Genomic DNA, 18,861 nt, shown 5'->3' with positions numbered 1-18,861 from the left:
GAACACAGACCACGTGTGATTTATTTACCATAGTGACTAGCACATAATAAACAATGAATAAATGAATAATTGATTTGGTTAAATGGCCTACCTATAAAGGCAAAACTGACTGGCATACAAGTCAGTTAGCAGAGCTTGGCTCAAGGGTCACAAATTATATATCTAATACCAACTGGAATGGGATTAGTTTCATCATACATCTCACAAATTAGGCTTTAAAAGAACATAGACCAAAAATCAAAAAACAAAAAACCCCTCACAACGCAATTATTATTATTTTCATATAAAAAGAAATTATAAAACCTACATGGCCCTACTTGCCCTCTCCAAGTGACGTGGAAAATAACTCATTTATTGGCAAACCTGGTGATATAGTTTTTTCAGATGTATTTTGTCACAGCTGGGGTTTTTTGCTGAAGCTATACATCATTCCTTCTTTCACTCTTTCTTACTAGCTCCTCTTTAGGTTTTTTTTTAAAAAATACATTTATTTATTTATTTATTTTTGGCTGCATTGGGTCTTTGTTGCGGGCTTTCTCTAGTTGCGGCGAGGGGGTCTACTCTTCGTTGCGGTGCGCAGGCTTCTCACTGCAGTGGCTTCTCTTATTGCAGAGCACAGGCTCTAGGTGCGCAGGCTTCAGTAGTTGTGGCATGTGGGCTCTAGAGCGCAGGCTCAGTAGTTGTGGCGCACGGGCTTAGTCACTCCACAGCATGCGGGATCTTCCCGGACCAGGGCTCAAACCCGTGTCCCCTGCACTGGCAGGTGGATTCTTAACCACTTTGCCACCAGGGAAGTCCTCCTCTTTAGGTCTTAAGAAGCTTTGAGAAAGAATTCTTCTTCTCAAGGCACTCAGTAATGAAAAATCCCATTTCGGGAAAGGTATATGTATACAAAGCAAAATCGAGAGTTAAAATACAGCTCAAGAGATCCTTACAGATGTTCCAGTACTTAACTAGTAGTAACACTGGGTATGGGGTATTAAAGCTCCTTTATCACTATTTCTAGTTATACGGGATTAGAAATTTGAGAAAATAAATGTTCTCTCTTAATGATATGGTTGCTTATGTCTACAGATACCATCAACTGCTGAAGACTGACATTAGAGGGAGAAGAATGCCGCCAAGTACACCAGAGGTCAGTTTACCATCTGTTTTGAAAATACTTCATGAATATCAAAAAACTCAACTTGAAAGTACCCTATAACTTATAAAAATACCATATTTAGACCTGGTAAAACAAAGCCTGGGGCAATTAAGTAAGGAAAGTCCAATGATCAAAATGAACACTTTATACCCATATATACAAAGCAACTATGAGTCTTTTGAAGAATCAGTCAAGGCTGATAACCCCAGTAATTTATGCTTCTATGAAATAAATGATAGGCAATACCTATTCCTAATTACCTCATGGAAGAAGTGTCTCATCTGAGCCATTTTGGTTTTGAAGCGCTTTAGTTTTTGATGGATCCTCTTATCCTTCTCTAGCTGGGAGATGGTAGCCCACTCACAGTGTAGATAGGAGCTAAAGGGGATGGAAATAGCCAGTCACAGTGTGAGAAAGGGGAACTGGTCGGCTAGTGTCTGAGATGTGGGGATTAGCCAGAAGCAGACATAAGAGTATGTGCTTCGGTGGGGAGACAGTCTCCTAGGTCAGTGCTTCTTAAACTTGATTTTGCACACAAACCACCTGGTCTAGGGTAGGCTTGAAAGTTCACGTTTCTAACAGGCACCCAAATGACGCTAACTCTGCTGGTCCACGGATCACACTCTGAGTAGCGAGGTCTTAATCTTAGACTAACGTAAAGAGGATTTTACAAGGCATTTTATCAGGAACCATCCTCACCCCACCTTTCTGCAGGTAAATATAAAGAGTCAATTCCTGAGCTTCTCTCTGAATAGACATTTTCCTCACCAAAAACAGGTGAGGAGACTATAAAAAAAGGGACACATTCCCACCCAGGACAGACTATACAGGAGAACTTTTTACAACCCTGAGGAACTTGGGGTGAAAAGCTTTTTTGCACAGATCACATACTAGTTCTTGTACTTGACAAAGAATTCTTCTGCTTCAGTATATTGTCCAGAAGGAAGCTGAGAAGAAAGAAATTACAGTTACTAACAACTTATTTGTCAAAGGGAACCTTTCATTTTAACACACATGGTAGAGCTTCATACCAATGCTCCCAGAATATATTACTGACTAAGGGATTAAAGAACTTAATCTGGTATTTCAATGCTGGAGGCTTGACAGCTGGAGAAAATAAGCCCTTTTCCAGTTTAAACAAATAAGCGAAAGAAGTGGCAATAAGACAGCTCCTACTTTCCACCTAACTTTTCTCCACCATCTCTTGTAACTACATTGTAGCAATATAGCCTGACATCCAAAGGTGCTCATTACATACAGCCTGTAACTGTAGCATTATGGGCTGACATTAAAAATAGAGGCCTCACCTCCTTCTTCACAATACGCATAGAAAGCACTTTGTCTACAATGGCTGCATCTTCTTCACTGGGATTCTCCTGTAGCAAAAGATGCAGTCAGTCAACAGAGATTGTGAGCAGCAAGACAAAGGTCTCAAATTGCTTACGTTCTCAGCTTACCACAAAGAACTGCATGGAAGGCAAAGTCTCGCCATCTGGTTCCTGCACTGGCTCAGGCAGGATAGGCTCAGTTTTGATTGGACCAGTTACATCTACTTCTTCTTCTTCTTCATCATCTGTGATCTTTATATCCAGATCCTCTGTATACTTTTTCCGTTTAACTTGGCGGTTTGAGCGTCTCTTCTATAGAGGCAAAAATGGTTAAAATAACTGCTTAGGTCTCTCAAGGAGAAAACCTTTAAAACTATTCGCCTATAGTCATATACTTAGATTTGACTCCAAAATCCCTATGAAAAATCAAACCAAAAGATGATAAAGAGCTTATTTATCAAATTATGTGATGTCAAATCATGTAACTTATTCTATGTACTGAATATATATTAACTTGCTGAATTGTTCTATCAAAGTATCAGATTCCACCTGAAAGTAACCTATTGGCAAGAGGCTCTAAAAAATTGAAACAGGACTCTCAACCTGCAGAGTGCAATGAACTTCACAGGAGGAGCAACCCTGGAGTGCAAAGGTGCAAGAACATTTTGTTTCTAATTATTTCTTTGTTTTAGTTCTAAAGTTTTTTTGTTTGTTTTAATAAATAGGATCATACTGTATGTATTGTTCTGCTGCTTACTTTTCTGTTAACATTTTTCTTGGAGATGTTTTCCATATCAATACATTTCAAATCTGCCTTATTCTTTCAAATGGCTGAGTAAAAGATTTTTTAATTAAATAATCTAAGTAATACTTGCAGCTCATGATAAAAAAATTAGGAAGGATGGAGAGACAAAATTATTATTTTTCAATCATGATTATAACCCCTGGAAAACTCAAAATCAAATGAGTCATTAGAAGCAGAACTACTGAAATTGAGTAAACTTGCTTGGCATAAAATTAATTTTTAAAAATCAATAGCATTCTTATATAGACTAAGGCAGAAAATACAATAAAAGAAAATATTCTTTTTATGAGAAAATATTAATTATCTTAAGCGTTAAATTTAGTAAGAAATATATAAAATCTATGTGAAGAAAACTTTAAAGCACTATAGGAGGACATTAAAAGAGAGTTGAATAAATAGTGAAATATATATACCCTCCCTAATCACATAAATTCGAAAAACAAAATTAACAAAATTTTTTAATTAGATAAGCTGATTCTAAAATTCAAATGGAGAACTAAACATCTAAGAATAACCAGGAAAAATATGAAAAAGTATACTTGGCCTTATCAGATATTAAGGACAATATAAAGCTATACTAATTAACACAACTTGGTACCTCTCCAAGAAGAGATAAACATGTCAAGGAAATAATGTCCAGATATAGACTAAAATACTTATGTGGATTTAGAACATGATAAAAACAGAACTTCTAATCAGTGAGGAAAAAGTGGATTATTCTATAAAATGGGATTGAAAACAGATGACTGGCCATCTAGTGGATGTAAGAAACAAATCTACAAAAAGACTGCAAGATTTAAAAGTTAAAAAAAAAAGACATAAAATTTCTAAAAGAAGATGTGGAAGAATTTTTTTTTATAATCCTGGAGTAGAGAAGGTGTTTCTAATAAATTGATCAATTTGACCTTGTAAAAAGTTTAAGATATCTGCGTAATATCAATATAATCCATCATAAAGTTGAGACAAATAATAAACTAGAGAAAAAATGCCATAATGATACATTTCCCAAGCATAAAGAGGTCTTTTGAATAACTAAGAAAAAGATCAATACAATAGAAATATGGGCAAATGACATAAATAGACAGTTCATAGAAAAAAACAGAATGGTTTTTAGTGTAAAATGATGCTCACACTCAGAATAAAACTGTTACAACTGAAAACTAAACTGAGATCCCCTTTTTCTTTTTTTCTCGCACCTAACGAAGTGGCAAAAATCAGAAAGTTGGATCAAATATTTGAAACAGGAACGCACACATTGTTGGTGAGAGTACACACTGGCATGAAGAAAATTTCTACAGAAGAAAACTTGACAATACCCTTTGATCCAACAATTCCACTTCAAAGATATTATCCTACAGATAAATTTGCACATATATACAAATCTCTGTAGCATTACTTGTGGTAGTAGAAGACCAGAGAAAACCTAAATGCCTATCAACAGGGGATTGGTTAAACAAATTACGCTATAGTCAAAGTATGAAATACTATAGAACTATTTAAAAAGAATGGGATAAATTAACAAGACCGAATGTTGAAGATGTGGAACTGGAACTCTCACTGCTGGTGGAAGTGTAAAATGACACAATCACTTCGGAAGCTGGCAGATTCTTATAAAGTTAAATGGTTAAATGTTTAACTACCCCACAGTCTATCAACTCCTGGGGATTTAGCTATGAGAAGTGAAAACCTATGTCCACAAAGTATGTGTACTGAGACTGTTCATTGCAGATTTACTCATAACAGCTCCAAACTGGGAACAAACCAAATGTCTAATAGAATGAATAAACACTGTGCTATATTCATAAATAAAAACGATTCTCAAGAAAGAAAAAAAGAATGAACTTCAGATACATCAACAACGTGAATAAATCTGAACAACATAATGCTGAAAAAAGTGAGACCCAAGAGTACATACTATGTGATTCCATTTACATGAAGTTCAGGCTAAGTTTAATTTATGGTAATAAAAATGGGCACAATGGTTACCTATGTGGAGGTGTGGGGGAAGAGGATGGTGAACTGACTGAAAAGAGGGTACAAGGGAACTTTCTGGGATGATGGAACACGGGACGTCATTAAATAATCTCTCTACTTTGGTGTGTATTTCAAATTTTTCATAATAAAAAAAGAGAGTGTGAGGAAGGATAGCTAGATCTATCTTTTTGATAAAGAACTACCTTCAAGATATATTGTTGGAGAAAAAAAGCAACAGTAAAGAAGAGTAGGTATGGAATACTTACAGTAAGTGGGAGTGGAATTAGAGTGCTCATGAAAGTAAAGAATATTTCTGGAAGGATACACAAAAATAGTAACAGAGGTTACCTCTGGAGAAAAGACCTGGGGGGACTGTGAGGTCTCCATTGCCAACACTGGTATTACCAAAGTTATGGGCTTAATTGTATCCCCTCAAATTCTTATGTTGAAATCCTAACCCTTGGTACCTCAGAATGTGACTGTATTTGGAGACAGGGCCTTTAAAGAGGTGATTAAATTAGGGTGGGCACTAACTCAACTGGATTTGTGTCCTTAAAAGAGGAGGGAATTTGGACACACGCAAAGACACCAGGAACATACGCACTGAGGAAAGACCATGTGCGGACACAGTGAGAAGGTAGCCCTCTGCAAGCCAAGGAGAGAGGTCTCAGAGGTAACCAGACCTGCTGACCTCTTGATCTTGGACTTCTAGCCTTTAGAACTGTGAGAAAATAAATTTCTGTTGTTTAAGCTACCCAATCTGTGGTATATTGTATTGGCAACCCTAGCATATTAATACACCACTTCTAAAATTTTTTTAATCTTTGTATTTCTTGTATCACAAAGATTTGCCTTCAGTTTGTGTTTTGTTTATTTAACAAACACCTTATTTAACCCTTTGTTTATTTATTTAACAAACACATACATAACTCTTACTATGCTCTCTTACCTAAACACTGTTCTATGTGCTTTATAAACGTTTACATTTAAGCCTCCTAACAACCCTACTTGGTAGATATTACTATCTGCATTTTAGAGATGAGGAAATTGAGACACCAAGAGGTTAAGTAAACTTGCCTGAAGTGACAGTGTTAGTGAACAGTAGCGTTAAGATGAGAACCCAAGAAATCCTGCTCCAGTCTGTGGTCTTAACCACTATGCTGTTTAGAGAATTTTGTTGTTGTTGTACATGCGTAATTTTTATACAGTTAAATGTATCGATCTTTCCCTTTATGACTTCTGAATTTTAATACTCTCCTTAGAAAGAGCTACCTGATTTTACAATTATTTAAAAAAAAACTTATCCATGTTTTATAAAGGTTCATGATTTCAATTTTTGCATTTAGACCTTTGATTAAACTAGAAATTGTTTTTGTTAAAGAGTAATGCAAGAAATCCAATTTTATTTATTTCTTCCTGAATGTGTAGCCAGTTGTCCTAACTTAATTTATTAAATAATCTTTCTTTCCATTGATTTTATTTTTTATTATTATTATTATTATTATTTTTTTTTTTTTTTTTTTTTGGCTGCGCCACACGGCTTGCAGGATCTTAGTTCCCAGACCAGGGATTGAACCCGGGCCCTCAGAAGTGAAAGTGCAGAGTCCTAACCACTGGACCACCAGGGAATTCCCTCCACTGATTTTAAATGGCCTTTTAACTCATATACTAACTTCTCATAACAACTATTTGAATCCTCTTCTAGACTCTATTATCTTTTACTAATCTCTTATTTCTTCTCTAATTTTAAACTCTTAGTAATTATTATTTCATAATATACTCTAACGTCTGTTAAATCTAGCTTTTGCCTCATTCTCCTTTTCAAAAATGTCTTGGCTATTCTCACGTGTAAACATACCCCAGAAGAACCAAAGTCTCAGTTTATCAAGGTATTGAATGCATATTAAGGAAGAGGGGATATAAAAAAATAAATAAATAAAATAAAATTCAAATCAAAAGAAAAAAAGGAAGAGGGGAGACATTTATAAAGTACTGATAGCTAGTGAGGCACCTGAGGTTTGTCTAGTCCAAACCTCCATTTTTCAGATAAAGAACTTACACATAGCTAAGTAACCTGGCCAGGCCCATTAGAGCTACTTAGAAGTACCACGGGTCTCCTGAATCATTAACAGCACATTCTTTCCATGGTTGGAAACTAGAGCCAAAGATGGTACCGTAAGGCAACAGAGATGGAGGACTAAAGTTCTTCTGGTCCAGCTTCTTTTATTCTCTTCCCAATGTTTCTTATCTTCAAAAGGTAGCAAAAACATTGTACCTTAAACACCCCAGTTCTCAGAGCCAAAATCCTGAAGTTTTTGCAAGAATTCAAAACCCTGAAGTTTTGGAAGAAGTAAGGCAAAAGGAGGATAGCTAGACAGTTCTAAGAGAAACCAAAGTATTGCCATACCCAAAACAACAATCTTCCAGCATAATTTCATATTTGCTTAGTCTTTGAAACACTGGAATTTGAGAAAATGAGTATTACTTTCTTATAGTAATATGCTTTTTGCCTAAAACAAATTTAAATTTAAAAGACATGACCATGACCAGATCTTGCCTCTTCTACTTTTTAGGACTACCTCTGGTTTAGAAAAACTGTTGAAATGTGCAAAGGCTTATCGTCTCTCAGTATCTATTCTTGGTCTGTCTGTCAGAAGTAAAACATGATTTTTTTCAGTAAGTTCTTCAGGGCTCCTTTTACCTGAATGCTGCTTTCTTCATCTTCCCGGGGTGACTGTGCAGGCATGACTTCCACATCTGAATTATCAGATGAGGTATTTCGCTTTCTCTTCTTACCCACCACAGGAGTGATGGTGCTAAAAAGGAAAAACCAAATTCAGTTACAGTGAAGGCAAGGAAAATTTAGAAGTAAGAAAATATAATTAAACCATCACGTACAAAGTCTCCAGGCATAAGTGTCTAGATCTTCAGTCTGTGGGACACACAGCTATTGAGTAGCGTGTTTGAAAAAAGAAGATATTAGGGTTTCTAAAATACCAGCCGACCTTTACACCAGATCTGACAAATCTTTGCTACCACTGTATTCACAAATACCTGAAGAAAGGTAGAATAACACAGTAGAATGAATTCTTGACTAAGAATTACAAAGCCTCGTTTTAGTTCCAGTTCTGTCACTAGCTGGGCATTAGTTTCATAAATAGCAAACACTGATAACATCTGGCCTGACAGCTGTTGAGGATCAAGTAAGATAACAGATATGAAACTTGCTTTTTAAAGCTGAAAAATCCTGTGCAGATATGAAGCATTATTATAATTACACCACAAAGCCTGAAGAATCTCAGGGAGTGGAAGCTAGAGAGAAAGGAGTGACGCTACAAGACACGGAAGGAATTCTTGTCAATTGTGACAAGAATTATGTGGCAAGCCATGGTTCTGTCAAGACTGCTTAAGGCTGACAGTGGTTGCTGAAATCTTCTCCAGTTCACTGATGAAATGTAAGAACAGGGCAGCTATGTCTACAGCAGCTCTCTTTTACTGGTGTGGGTGGTAGGGGGCTAGTGAGAAGTCTTCCACACTATGGTGATACAAAATCGGGAAGAATATAGAAAAACACAGGCACAGCTTTTAAATGTAACCCCTAACACAAGACTGGCTATCTTTCCCGCGCCTTGGTATTCACTTGGGACAGAGAAAAGAAAGGCCTTATTATCTTCTATGATAGAGAGATCACCTTGAACTTTGTAGCTGCTGAATACAACACGAATTTTAAAATGTATGCGCTATCCTCAAATGTCCCGTCAAAAGAGCAAAGGGTGGTACTTACTTTAGCTTACTCTTGCCCTTGGTTTTGGAGGTACCAGATGTTTTGCTCTTCTTTGGCTTTTCTTCCTTGAGCCTCTCCCCACTGCTCTTCTTCCTGCGTTTCTTTTCACCTTCCTCCTCAGGCCGAACGCTAGGCAACTCATCCTCATTCAGGACTCGAGGTATGTTCTGTTCGCCCCGGGCACGGGCCCTAGCAATGGCCTCTGCTACAATCCGATTTGCTTTCTCTTGCTTCTTCTGGTGCTCCAGCCTACGGTTTTCCTCGATTCCCGTCTTGCCTCCCGTATGAGGAGCAGAGCTTGCTGGTGAGGAGAGAGCTGCCACTTCACTGGCACTTAGAACTTTAACTACGGAGAGTCCAGAAGAGGCCCCTTGGGAAGAGCCGGCCTACAGAAATAAAGACACTAGAATTTCAACATGCTTGTAGCTAAATAACCTGAATAAAACAACTCTGAAGCAGGTAGGCTACAAACGTCAGTTCTCTAATTCCTCAAGAACCAGACTCAGACCAAGTCTTACTGAACCTAGAGACACATTCCAAAAAAAAAAAAAGTATTTTTTGGTGGGATGCGGATGAGAAAAGGCAAGAACTGTGCCAAATTAACCTTCAATATCCTTTAGCCATGCTCCTAATGTCAATACTCATCTCCATAATTCCAGAAAATTTTCAAACAATACAGCCAACGCTGCTGGTCTCTAGGCTAAAGGTAAAAAAATACAAATTCTACTCTTGGCCTACCTTCATCTCCCTGGGGGTGAGAGGAAGGACAATCACTTGACCTCTTTAAGGCTACTTCTTTATGTTTCAAATGAGAGGATATTTCCAGTCATTTTTATTTCACAAGAACATTAAGAAAAGATTGTAAATGAAACGGTTCAAAGACAATTTACCAGATAAGTCATCTCTGATCCCAAACCCAATAATAACCCTCAAATCTTTTCATGACGTAATTACAACAAGGTTTCCACGGGTGAAGGAAATAAAAGTCTGCATGTCACTTCAGAGGTATGAACCTAGACTGGCCCCACGTTCAACAGTGAGCGACTGCCGAGGGGAACAGCCAGGGACTAAGGGATGTGTTTCCCTTCTTAACTACGGAAGTCTCACCTGGGGCTGCAGCACCACCTTGAGCGGTACGGAAAGTCTCTGTCCCGGGCCCTGCCCTGGTCCCATTATCTGAGCCTGCTGCACAGAGGAAAGAGCCACTGGCTGGGCTGAGGATGGCTGCTGGGGCTGTGGCTGCGACGACGGAGGCTGCGGTACAATCTGGATCTTCTGCTGTGGCGGCTGCACCTGCAGCTGGATAGTCACTACTTTGGCCGGCTGCCCCTGGGCATTCTTGGCTTGCGTCAGGGCCGCCAGCTGGTTGCCCTGTAACACTATCTTGCCTGGCAGACTCCCCAGCACGACGTGCCGGTGTCCTTGGGGACCTCCAGACTGTGGCTGCTGGAGGACCAGCGTGATGCGCTTCGATTCACCCTGGAGTGAAGAAGGGAAATTGCAAGAGAGGTAGAACATTAAAGAATGGCAGACCCCTTAATATTCACACCAGTTTTCCTCATCCTAGAGTTACAAAAGCTGAGGGTCAGAAAACACAGTATAATTCCTTTTGTTCATCCTCCTCTCTTTCCTGATAAGATCTTTTCTATATGACCTCTGCCCGGCGGGTACCAAGCCTGTTTTGGAAAAACTGTTGGGAGGCTCGCTCTATTTCTATGGCAGTCGTTCCATTTTCTGGAAATCTATTAGAATAAAAGTCTATACTGAACTGAAATCCACCTCCTTATAAGCTTCCTCCACCAATGCTACTTATCTTAATACTGTCTTCCCCTCCCCCCAAACCCTTCTGGCCCTGGATTCAGAGACTAGAGCCTCTATTTTCTTATACTAGAAACTAGCCTTTTCACTGGGCAAAGTCAGAGGAGGACAATCTTAGTAATAACAACAGGGGAGAGATACACATAGCTTCCGTAAGTCTTGCAAATATAAATAACTGTAGTTTTCCAAAAATGATTCTTGTTCCCATTGCATCCTATATTACTCATATAACTTTATATCATACATTATTATGAGTTCTTGTTTAAGGTCTGTATTTCCTGGCAGACTGTGAGCTCCGCAAGGACAGGGACTGTGTCTATCTTGTTCAGCACCAGCTAGGCACAGTGTAGATATGTAGTAAGAGCTCAAAAAAATACATTAACACTAACTGCTTCCACCTAGTAAGTAACAAATACATTGCTGTCAATACTAACTGATAAAAAGTAAAGATGGAATTTAAACAGGATTTCCTAGAGACGGCTCTCCTGTACTTGCTCTCACACAGTTGCTGGGCCCTCTACTAAACCAAAATTCACCTCCCCCTTTCACTCAAGTCACCTGGGTAGGTGTAGAGGTCAGTGTAACTGCAGGCTTCAGTGGGGGCCCTGTGGCCCCAGGGTTTCCAGCAGGAGCTGAACCCTTAACTGGCTGTAGGACCAGCTGCTTTACTGGTCGGCTGGGCTGGACAATGCGCTGAACAGCAGCCTGGTTCCCAGGGACCTTGGCGGCCAACACTGTATTACCAGAGACAATGGAAACACCAGGTCGAAGGGGAGTGCCGGTTAGCACTTTGGTAAAAGTGACTTTTCCACCATTGGCTGTGCCAGCCACGAGGGGCTGAGCTGTGCTGGTGATACCTTGGGCCTGAATTTGTGCCACGTGGGCACCAGTGACTGAGGAGCTGGGTGGGGCCTTAAGGATAACAATCTTGGGGGCTGACTGAGGTGGCTGCCCGCCAGCACCACTGGAAGGGACAGCTGTGGCAGAGACACCCATGAAAGGATTCCCTTGGCTCAGGATCTCCTGGCTCTTGGAGACCTGCAAAAGTCCTGACGTTGGCGTCGGTGTCTGTAAGACAGGTTGGGCTGGCTGCTCTTGGCTGACGGGCTGAGTGGTATAATCATGCAAGGTTAAAGATTCTGGAGCTGGAGCTGTCGATTCTTTGGGAAGTTCTGTGGGGGCTGTTTCCTCTGGTGGGGGGACCAAGTCACTTGCTGATGAATTCCCCACATCACCACCTCCACCATCCTGGTTCATCTGATCCAAGGAGTCCAGAGAGCTTGGCAGTCCAAGGGCTTCCTCAATAGGGTCTTGTGTAACCTGATTGAAGCTGTCATCAGTAAGAGAGTCCAGGCCAAATAAATTTGGGTCATCAAACAGATCCATGATGGGGTCTGCCATCTTGGGAAAGCAATGGGGGTTACTTCCCCAAGGTTTAGGGAGGGAAGGGGAGGGGGGGTAATGGCTCTCCCCTCCCCTCCCCTATTAAGAAAAAAATGTACACAATGGAAGAGGACTACTCTTCAGGTAAAGAGGCAAGAAACAAGTGCATGTCAGATTGTCCTGACCTTCATGGAGCAAGATGGCTAGGTCTTCAGAGGAAGATGGTGGAACTCCTGTTGTAGGAAGACAAATGACAAATAAGCAAAGTAGGTGACCTCAGGGAAAATTTCTAGCCTTAATTTCAAACAGCATCAAAATAATAAGAGAAGAGGAAAATGTGAGGTAATCTGAGGACAGAGACACAGCGGAAAGAACATCCACATTTCTGCTTTAAAACTAAAACTAAAAAAGAAAAAAAGAAATAATCTAACGCCCTTTTGGGGTTCTTACACACTTTGAAGCTTCTGTCTGTCAAGATCATTCAGCTATCTCTGTCCATTTCCTTTTACAATTATCATTCTTAGGTAGAGATCAGGACATTTAACATTCATTCACCTTCTATTTCAGGTTCGTAAGTTGACAGAACTTAACAATACACCAGCAATACTTCAGTGAATATAGCTAAAGGCTTCTGGATATACTGTATTTTGTAAGTTTCCCTTGTATTTTAGATACTTTTACTGACTACTGGCAAAAATAACCACCTTTAACCAAGCTTATAGTATAATCTTACCCAGGAAGTTTCACAAACTTTATTCTACTTAACCTATCAATGAATCTATACATAGTGTTTCTGTTACGACGTCCCCTCCCCACTTTCTCACATTTAAGATCAAAAACTTCCTTTGCAAGAGATTCAAAGAATTCTACAATTTCATTCTAGTTTATATTCCCAACTTTCAGTCTCATCACTTCCTATGCTCTCATCACTTCCTATATATACCCTACAATCCAGTCCAACTGGACAATACGGTTCCCTTAATGGCATTCCTATCTGCATGACTTTGCCTATTGTGCTGTAGCTTCTTCCTGGAACATCCCCACCACGCTCCTCCCAAACTTCTCTTCCAGCTCAAATCTCTGACACCCTCAAAGGTCTTCTACTCCACAAGGTGAGCCCTGAACCTCCATAAGGTGAGCAATTTGTGATGACTTGGTCCCTTCACCTCCTTTAAATATCCACAGCATTGTCTGCACCTTATTTAAAGCACTTATATTTAACATTTTATTAAAATGGTAAGTTTCTTGTCCATTTCCTCTGAAGGCCCAAAAGGTTCCTTTGTGCACATTGTATAAAGCTGCCTACTCAAGACACTTGTTTGCCATCTGCTGGAAAACTGTCATACTAAACATATTATCTATGATGATAGTGAACACGTGGAATGCACACCTTGCACAACCCTGCATGGTGGCCCAGCTCCTCTTTCCCCGAGAAAGAAGAGTTCCTGAATGGTGGGGACCATGTCTTATTCATCTGTGGATCCCTAAAGAACCAGAAGAATATCACATACACAATAGCTACTCAAAAAAAATTTAATGAATTAAAGTATTTGCTTGCAGCGTCTGGAATGAACCATTCAGTTCTTAGAGAAACTAACTGTTATTCCCTGATTCCAAGATGAGACAGTAGAATACTTCCTATCTTGAAAAACTGTCCTACAAATAACTGAAATTATGTTTACTAAATCCACATCTGGGGCTTTAAGTTCATAAAATGCTGGGAAAAGGAAAAACTAAGACAAGGAATTATAAGTACATCACCACCTAACTAAACTATATGAAAATGTAGTATCTGCTCTTTGTATATGATATCAGTATTTGTCAATCCAGGAAAGCCTTGCTTGATAACACCATTTCTCCTAACTTTTAGAAGATATCAGAGAAGAAATTTGTCAGTGACACAGTACAGACTTGACTGAAGAAGGCCCTTCCATACAACCCCCAAACTTTTTTTCCCCTTTCTTTAACCCATTCCAGTTATCCTTGCAAAACAATATAATGTGGGTAAGTAGTCCAGAAAATCAGACATAGATAAGAGGACACACTCATCAGTAGCTGGCACATTGGTCAAAATTACAAAGCATACATGGCATCTCCACCAATGTTAAACAAGATTTTCCTAGCTTCAGTAATTGTATACCCTTCACATCTCAACCAGGGTCCCTATCACTTCCCACTCCTGGTTAAATTATTCCACCAGCTCATTCCAGCCTCTCCTATCTAATACCTGCCCCAAAGTAACTCAAAATGGTGATCAGAAGAGTTATGGATAGGACTTCCCTGGTGGCGCAGTGGTTAAGAATCCACCTGCCTTGGGCTTCCCTGGTGGTGCAGTGGTTGAGAATCTGCCTGCCAATGCAAGGGACACGGGTTCGAGCCCTGGTCTGGGAAGATCCCACGTGCCGCGGAGCGGCTGGGCCCGTGAGCCACAATTACTGAGCCTGCGCGTCTGGAGCCTGTGCTCCGCAACAAGAGAGGCCGCGATAGTGAGAGGCCCGCGCACCGCGATGAAGAGTGGCCCCCGCTTGCCGCAACTAGAGAAAGCCCTCGCACAGAAACGAAGACCCAACACAGCCATAAATAAATAAATAAACAAATACTTAAAAAAAAAAAAAAAAAAAAAAAGAATCTGCCTGCCAATGCACGGGACACGGGTGCGAGCCCTGGTCCGGGAAGATTCCACATGCTGCGGAGCAACTAAGCCCATGTGCCACAACTACTGAGCCCACGAGCCACAACTACTGAGACCGCATGCCACAACTATTGAAGTCCACGCACCTAGAGCCTGTGCTCTGCAACAAGAGAAGCCACCACAATGAGAAGCCTGCGCACCGCAATGAAGAGTAGCCCCCGCTCACCACAACTAGAGAAGAGCCTGCATGCAGCAACGAAGACCCAGTGCAGCCATAACTAAATAAATGAATAAATAAATAAATAAATTTTTTTAAGTTATGGATATTTCTTAATTTAATGAAAATCTACTCAATAATTTTAGATTTTCTCAACACTACCATCAGCTTTTTTCTAGTTATGCCCTACTTTGCCACCTATTATCTTTCACCTCCTATTCACTGTCAGAGAAGTTACACTAAATATCTAACAGTTAAGTGTCACAAAAAAACTACAGTGAAAGTTTGCACTAACTAAAAGTTTATGCTGATAATAGTTTATAACCTGCCTTTTCTTCCATGGGGTATTTTGTCCTTTCCAGGACTCCTTGCTATTTATTCACCCAAATGCTCTTCCTTCCCTCCACAACAGCCCAACGTCAGAGACAGAGAGAGAGATCTCATTTTTTAATGGGAGAAACGAGGCTAATAGCTTCTGAAATATTTCCTTACTTCCATATGACTCAAGTATAAGTTTTTAAAGGTCAATGCACTTATCATTTATCTCCCTTCCCAATTTTTGGGCCAAATTTCTGCTTCTCCTGGGTCAGTCAGGGCCCAATCATTTAAAACCCTCACCACTGACTTAATGCCACAGCATCAAGTCTCACTACTTCTCAGTCCCATCCCATCAACTCACCTCTACTGACCTAATTCATCTTGTACAATTTTTTTAATCCTAGTCTCCAGCTTCTTTTTTAACTCACATCTTTAAGTTGTCCTTGACTCTCAAAAGAATAAACCTTCTCCAAACATATCTCCAACTTTCTTCACCCCTCCATCTATTCCTATTTACGGGTTATCCTGGCTATACCCATGTCTGGCCTACTCTACCAACTTCATCTACCCCATGGTAGATGAGCTTGGTAGAATTCTCTTTCCATGGTTCAAACCCTGGTAATTAAAATAAATAGATGTGGGACTTCCCTGGTGGCACAATGGTTAAGAATCCCCCTGCCAATGTAGGGGGCACGGGTTCGAGCCCTGGTCTGGGAAGATACCACATGCCACAGAACAACTGAGCCCGTGTGCCACAACTACTGAGTCTGCACTCTAGAGCCCGTGAGCCGCAACTACTGAAGCCCGCGTGCCTAGAGCTTGTGCTCCGGAACAAGAGAAGCCACCGCAATGTGAAGTAGTCCCCGCTCACCGCAACTAGAGAAAGCCTGTGTGCAACTAGAGAAAGCCTGTGTGCAGCAACGAAGACCCAATGCAGCCAAATATAAATAAATAAATTAATTAATTAATTAATTAAATAGATGTTAAGCATTCAAATATACGAAACCCTTAATATATCCCTAAGTAAAGCAACTGCCTAGATAAAGAAATCATAGCAAACTTTAATCATATTGAGAATGAAAAGTCAGTCTTCACCTACCACTGCCCCAAAGAGGAACATATGTATATGCTCAAAAGGAAAGACAAAGCTTGATGGTTGCACTTAATCACTTTCCATAATTCCAAACTAATGAGTAGACTAACAACAGAAAACCTTGGGGGGGGGGAAGGGGGAGGGGGAGAAGTAGAACTAACTAGTAAGTTAAGGTTAAAATCCAAGGCCACCCATCTAAAACTTCCAAATAACAAGCCAGAGAAATTCTTTATATAAAGCCCTTCATCCCATCGTCTTCTTTAAGGAGAAACTACTCCCTTCCCTTGAAATAAATATAAACTGATTTTTTTTGCAGCTTTATCACCTTTAATGTAGTTCTTCTGGGTTTTCTTAGAAATCTAGAGTCCCAACTCTCCTGTTCTTATTTTAACGTGTCTCCCTACCCTTGCCCATTTCAATAACAACTTGTCTGTCCAATCATAAAGGAGTTAGTTTTAATTCTACTCTATACTTTTCCATGTCAATCTCCCCATACCTTTCAACAAAGCAGTGATTCTCAACTGGGAGATGGAAGGTATGCAAAGTTTGAAAATGTGCATTCGGTGTTATTTATCAAATGGAAAAGGAAAACATCTCATTGTTTAGGTTATTTATATTCAATAGAACTGGACAATATCTCTTGGCCTGTGAGGATCTGTAAAAGATAACATGGGCAGGGGCGGGGGGCAGAGAAAGAAGTATGCCTGGTTTGGAAGCATTATCGACATCTCTCTGATGGGGTAAGATTTCTTATGGTCTCTCAAAAGGGAGTTTATCATATTGTTTATGACGGATGAGAAACACTGCAACAGAAATTAGTCCAGCTGTCTAAAACATAAAATTATATAAACTGAACTACAGACATCCATTCTCCCTTTACAGATTTCTCTGTACTGTCCATCCTCTTAGAAGATAACAGATGAATGCCATATTGACAAAAACTGATCTTTTCTGGGGGGGTTAATATGCACTTTTAGAAAGTAGCAGCCATGCCCACTTAACCTCTAACTGCTCAAAGAACAAACTATTTTACTTCAAAGTATTAATCTTGTTATTGGAAACTGTATCCTTTCAAGAGAATCAGCGCAGGCAGGCAGGTAGACATAAACATGATATGGAAACATGATGGGTAGAAGCAATTTGAAGAAATCCCTTGAAAATAAAATAAATCAGAAGGCTTAAAATGAAAATCACCAACATAATTTTAAAAGAGGAGGATTTAAAAACTGTGCCATGGAGACATTTGTGAAACCCAAAGGGTCTCAAATCTTATAAAGAAATGGGAAATAAACATCCAAGGTGAATGGAATCACAATTTAGGGTCAGCAAAGGATCAGGATGGAAGGACACAGACCATAAGAAATAGAGCTATTAACTTGGAGCCACTCAGGAGATTCTCCTCACGAAGATCGAGATCCTAGGCCATTTTCTCTATCTTCACCATTCTCAATTCCAAATGTGCGGCTACTCTGTTTTTGTTTTCCCAATTACCGAAAAAAGCACTCAAACCTCAATCAGGAGTATGGACATTTGGGGCAAACATGGCTGGTAAAGTGAGTCCTTCTTAATAAACAGGGAAAGCAAAATAGGCAACTATGAATGCTAAAAGCATGTACGTATGTTCAAGGGGTAAAGGAGAAACTACAGAAATTATATGTACTCATGTGGAAGGGAAGGGGCAAGGTAAGGAAGTGCGGGGTTGACGGAGAGGGAGACGCGACTGGGGGCGGGGGTGGCGGGGACCCGGGTACATTACCTGCTCATACTGCCAGGGCTGGTGCCAGTAAGGCCCACACAGCAGAGGCGGGAGATGTCGGGCAACTGGAGCCCCCAAAATGGAGGTGAGGTACATGCTCTTGAGGGAGTGAGCTAGCGGGGTGCCCTCCAGGGTGGGGATGGCCAAGACGGGAAGATGCGGGGTGGGGGGGGGTGTGGATGCCCGGGTGGGAGCAATGTGAGGGTGGAGGCTACAGGCGGGAAGGCCCGATTAGCCCTTAAGTAGAAAAAGAGCTATGCCTCACCCCAGCAAGGTAAGAGAGGTGCCTTTACCTGCAGCGGCCGTGGGGGGCCGGTTCGCCCCTCTCGCTGTCTCTCCAGCACCAGTTCCCCCTCCTCCTGCGCAGCCTAACTTGATGCTCCTGCCCGCCCCGCGTCCTCATTGGCTAAGCTCCCCTGCCACTCACCACAGGGGCAAACACGCAAAACAGCGCAATGGGCGGGACTAGACAGAGCTTCCCCCTCCCCCGCCACCGCGGGGTTAGGTTGAGAGCGCACGGAGAGGCCTATCCGGTTTCCAGGGCCAAAGCGAAGCCTGCAGCTTGCTTGAAAAAAAAAAGGATCCTGGCCAGCGGAACGGTCCCAAGCT

General features: G+C 40.7%; 1 protein-coding gene across 8 annotated transcripts in view; it reads right to left on the bottom strand.

Annotated features, from left to right (window-relative positions):
* CHD8 (chromodomain helicase DNA binding protein 8) overlaps positions 1-18,861 on the bottom strand; it is a 56,982-nt gene that overhangs the window by 25,506 nt on the left and 12,615 nt on the right. For 3 of the 8 annotated variants that reach the window (XM_082384907.1, XM_082384911.1, XM_082384910.1), the window contains exons 1-9: positions 18,546-18,660; positions 11,412-12,469; positions 10,143-10,514; positions 9,036-9,421; positions 7,953-8,067; positions 2,602-2,784; positions 2,452-2,520; positions 2,036-2,091; positions 1,405-1,522 (exon numbers count right to left, since the gene is read on the bottom strand). In XM_082384907.1, the coding sequence (XP_082241033.1) occupies positions 1,405-1,522; positions 2,036-2,091; positions 2,452-2,520; positions 2,602-2,784; positions 7,953-8,067; positions 9,036-9,421; positions 10,143-10,514; positions 11,412-12,254 (2,142 nt within the window). In that variant the 5' untranslated portion in view covers positions 12,255-12,469; positions 18,546-18,660. Of the gene's footprint in view, positions 1-1,404; positions 1,523-2,035; positions 2,092-2,451; positions 2,521-2,601; positions 2,785-7,952; positions 8,068-9,035; positions 9,422-10,142; positions 10,515-11,411; positions 12,470-18,545; positions 18,661-18,861 lie in introns of those variants that run through there. The other 5 variants (XM_082384909.1, XM_082384908.1, XM_082384913.1 and 2 more) reach the window with 3 other exon arrangements.

This window comes from Balaenoptera borealis, assembly GCF_965194805.1.
Source record: "Balaenoptera borealis genome assembly, chromosome: 3".
Lineage (NCBI taxonomy): Eukaryota > Metazoa > Chordata > Mammalia > Artiodactyla > Balaenopteridae > Balaenoptera > Balaenoptera borealis.
The sequence above is the reverse complement of the archived record's forward strand: the minus strand, read 5'-3'. Positions and strand labels throughout refer to the sequence as shown.